General features: G+C 45.6%; 1 protein-coding gene across 1 annotated transcript; it reads left to right on the top strand.

Annotated features, from left to right (window-relative positions):
- The first annotated feature begins 1124 nt into the window (after positions 1–1124).
- ASIP (agouti signaling protein) lies at positions 1125–3668 on the top strand. The gene is made up of 3 exons (XM_027905644.1): positions 1125–1320; positions 2493–2554; positions 3386–3668. Exons 1-3 carry the CDS (start codon positions 1146–1148, stop codon positions 3560–3562), a joined length of 414 nt encoding a protein of 137 aa, XP_027761445.1. The 5' UTR covers positions 1125–1145; the 3' UTR covers positions 3563–3668.
- The last annotated feature ends 239 nt before the right edge of the window (positions 3669–3907 follow it).

Below are 3907 nucleotides of genomic sequence, written 5' to 3'. Positions count from 1 at the left end.
TCCATGCACCCAGCACTGATTGGTTCCACGAGCACGGCCTGTAGAACAGACAGTTTTAGAACTGAGCCCAAACACTTGCAATTAGAAGCATAATATTCCCCATCCCACAGGGAACAGAGGGGGCTATAAAAGCAGGTTCTGTGCAGACAACAGATTCTGTGTAGCAGCACTGACCAGACTGAAGCCCTTCCAATGCAGAAACTCTTCATCTTTTAACTCTCCAGTAAGGAAGTCATTACAACCAGATGAATGGCTCGAAACATTTGGTTTCACTCCCTCCTTTTACTGCTACCAGTAGCTTTTCACTGCCAAAAGGCTACCCATAAATCTGGAGGCTGACAGTGCCCCTGGGGGGAAAAAGCTCCCATAACTCTGACACGGCATCAAAATAACGCACAGGGAAATCTAAAATCAGCTTTGAAACACAACAATGTGAGGAATCTACAAGAAGGGGAGCCCAGGCTGGTGCCCCCATCCGTGTGCCCCTCGCTGTGTCACCGCGGGCTGGGAGTGTCACCTGAGGCGAAGGGCCACGCTCTGCCCAGGTCCCTCCAGAAATATGCTCAGATCTGTCACATCTCAGGGGTTGTTCAGGGCACAGTAAGGCCCATAAAGGCTTCACAGCACCGGGCCCTTCATAGCTGGTGTGAGTCAGGGCCGTGATTTACTGTGGGATTAGCGCAGCCGCTTTCGAGGTTATTCTCGAGAGGAGGGAACTTTTGGGAAACACAGTTTGTGTTTTCGGGGGAAGGGGTGGGGTTTTTTTAAATTTTTGTTATTTTTCTATGTTTTCTAGGACAAATTTGTAAATGAGATTTTCTGGGGGGGAAAAAAAAAAGTGACTGAGCTTCTGCCCTCGGTCATACATTATTGTAAAACTCTCCTGGGAGATCTCCAACATCTTCTGGGAAAACAAACCTTCTGAGAATAGAATCGGGAAAAAGAGGCTGTCTGAGAGAGTCCTGCTTGATACAGCGTTTTTCTACTCTGATGACTTCAAAACTTGGGTATTCTGGTATCAAAGTAGAAGAACTGTCCAAGTTTTGTTGCTAAAGCTGCACAAGGTGACAGAAAACCTTTCCTGAGATCCATATCCTTGCACCCCTTCCACGTGCAGGTTTGGACCGGCTTCGGCTTTCGTGACGATGGAATTTTTCCTGCCCACGATGGAAAGGAAGAACCTCTTCCTCAGCCTCCTGCTCTGCTCCAGCCTGCTCAGAGCTGCTGATTCCCACATGGTCACCGAGGAGAAGACAGACTGCAACCTGTCCAGGAGCAGCAGAATGGATCTCTCAGATCTCCCCCCCATCTCCATAGTAGGTGAGTAAAATCTGCCATTCGGTGCCAGATTACCAAGATCTGCAGAAAATGCAGCTGTTGATCCCTGTGGACTATTTGGATAACACTGCACCCAAGGATGGCAATGTGACAACCCTCAGTTTAGAGGAAAAAAAAAAGAATAATCACCAGATAACTAATTTTAGTTTTGACAGATTTTACTTCAGGTCCTATAATGCTGCAGGTCTTTTTATATTGAAGTGTTTGTCTGCTAATATGGGCAATAATCTTCCTTTGAAAATCTCATGCATTTAAAAAATATGAACAGAATGTGGCGTCTTTTTAAGTATCTGCTCTTGTGGTAGAGAAATCAGCAGTATTAACAGGTATCAATATCAGTCTATCTGGTTTATCTGGTCTTTAACCAGAGAAAGGAAAGAGCACTGCAAGGGAGAGCCAGGGGTTATCTATTTATCCAAGACAAGACCAGCTCTATCCCTACTCCTACTCTGTCCTGTTAGGGAAGAACCTTGTTAAGGCAAAGCTTATCTCTTTTCTTCACAAAATATTTTCCTTTCCAAAGAACATTCAATATTCCAGCTGGAACTGGATCCAAATCACTTTTCTAGTTAGTGCAATACCATTATTAAGGCTTGCCCTTATTAAGCAACAATAACTTTATATGCTTGAAGGACAGGTTTCCCCCCCACACTGGTTCTTAGAGATACATAACCCCAACTAGAAAAATTAATGATTAATAAATGAAACCCCTCAAGCCAGCCCAAACTGTTTATTCTTCACTCTGTGACCCTGTAAACCCTAGCAATTAGTAAATATTCAAAAATATATTGGTAGAGAACACAGGACTAGATGAGGAGCCACCATTTATCAGTGGGGATATGGAGGCTTTTTATCCCAATCATTAATTACATACATGTAGCACTTTTACACAGACACCTTGAATTTTATTTCTCTGAAATTGTCCCTTGTTTGCATCTACCAAACAAAGTGTAAAATTTCTCTCCTAAAATACAAACATCAGTGTTCTTCTGCTTTGCACCAGCACCAGGAGTTCAGCCTCTCTGTGCACGAGCTGAACACCTTCCCGGGAAAACACGCAGGGATGAGGTGGCACTGCAGGTTATCTGCCTTCTCTCACCCAAAAATAGGATTGTCTCGATATTTCATATTATGTTGTGCTGTTCTCATTGAAGATTTAACCAGAAGATCCCAGAAAGTCAGCAGGAAAGAGGCAGAGACCAAGAAATCTTCCAAGGTAGGTGGTTGTTCAGAAAACTTTGTTGAATTGGAACGGTTTGTTACACGTAGAGTTTCCCTCTGTGCATTCATTTCCAAGGCTTTTACTGCCATTCCCTGAGTTAAGTAATTGACATAGAGCTGGAAGCTCTAAATACTATAAAACCCCACGAAAAATAATAAAGGTGGAAAGAAAACAAGAAGCTGTGGCTGCCCCATCCCTGGGAGGTGTCCAAGGCCAGCTTGGACGGGGCTTGGAGCAACCTGGGCTAGTGGAAGGTGTCCATGGCAGGGGGTGGAACAAGAAGGGCTTTAAAGATCCCATCCAAACTATCCCATAACTCTAAGTCCCAGAGGTGCACAGGGTGCCTTTAGCCAGCAGATCCCTCCCAGGTCCCAGGCACGTGCTGAGCCACCCAAAGTTTCCCACCTTTCCTGAGAGGAGCAGCTCCCCTTGGGCAGGCTGGGGGAATCTTTCATTTGAAAAGTTTGGGGATCCAGGCACAACACCCTAATTAGTTTTGCTGATAACTTCATCATCTTTGGATGTTTTTCTATCCCTTCCTTCACTGCTGCCACAATCTTCCCCTACAGACCATTTTCCAGCACCCTGCCCAGTCCTGGTCAGAATCCAGGGCTCACAAGGTTGATCACGTTGCTCAGAAGGTCGTTCTCAAGCCCTCATTTCCCGTGATCCAGTCCCACCACACCTCTGTGTTGCTACTCCAGGTCTCTCTCCCAGCAACCGCCTCCTCACCTCAAGCCAGACCCTCCCTCTGTTCCCTCTCTCGACCCCTGGGACCCGAACTCCCTTCACTTTCCTAGGAATTCTCACGGTTTTGTCTTCTAGAAAAACGCTGAACGCAAGACACCTCCGAAGCCGAGGCCCCCACCAGCTGCCAACTGTGTGCCAACCTTCAAAACCTGCAAGCCACACCTGAATTCCTGCTGTAACTACTGTGCCCTGTGCAAATGCCGAATTTTCCAGACCATCTGCCAGTGCCTGATGTTAAACCCCAAGTGCTAAACCGAGCTGGGAACACAATAAGGCTCCTGTCTTTCGTTAGTTTCTCGAGTGGGTGTTTCAGATTTGCCCTGTGTGTGTGGCAAAGGAGAGAGCTCTGAAGCTTGGATTTGCCCCTCTTAAAAATTAATGGACTGGGGGTTTTTATGGGGTTAATGGTATCACAACAGGGATGTTATTTCAGGAGATTGGGTGTTTTTAGCAAAAGAGCTTGTTTTAGGATGAATTCTGGACTCTTTGGTGCTTTGGGATTGTTTGGGGGGTTGTTTTTTTTTTTTGAAAAGGGTCATAACCCTCTTCATATAGTCAACAAAAATCAGGACAAGAATTTATGTAGGTTATTCTACC

The sequence above is a fragment of the Empidonax traillii genome, unplaced genomic scaffold, assembly GCF_003031625.1.
Source record: "Empidonax traillii isolate 1590-97213 ecotype Southwest subspecies unplaced genomic scaffold, ASM303162v1 scaffold1184:size321399, whole genome shotgun sequence".
Taxonomy (NCBI): Eukaryota; Metazoa; Chordata; class Aves; order Passeriformes; family Tyrannidae; genus Empidonax; species Empidonax traillii.
Note: the sequence above shows the minus strand (reverse complement) of the source record. Positions and strands in the feature narration are given on the sequence as shown.

Bases quoted from the DNA above. Each gene is read 5' to 3' on its own strand.
- ASIP (XM_027905644.1), top strand. From the start codon at position 1,146: ATGGAATTTTTCCTGCCCACGATGGAAAGGAAGAACCTCTTCCTCAGC. The intron at 1,321-2,492 runs GTGAGTAAAATC...TTCTCATTGAAG, and splicing joins CCCCCCCATCTCCATAGTAG to ATTTAACCAGAAGATCCCAG. The intron at 2,555-3,385 runs GTAGGTGGTTGT...TTTGTCTTCTAG, and splicing joins AGACCAAGAAATCTTCCAAG to AAAAACGCTGAACGCAAGAC.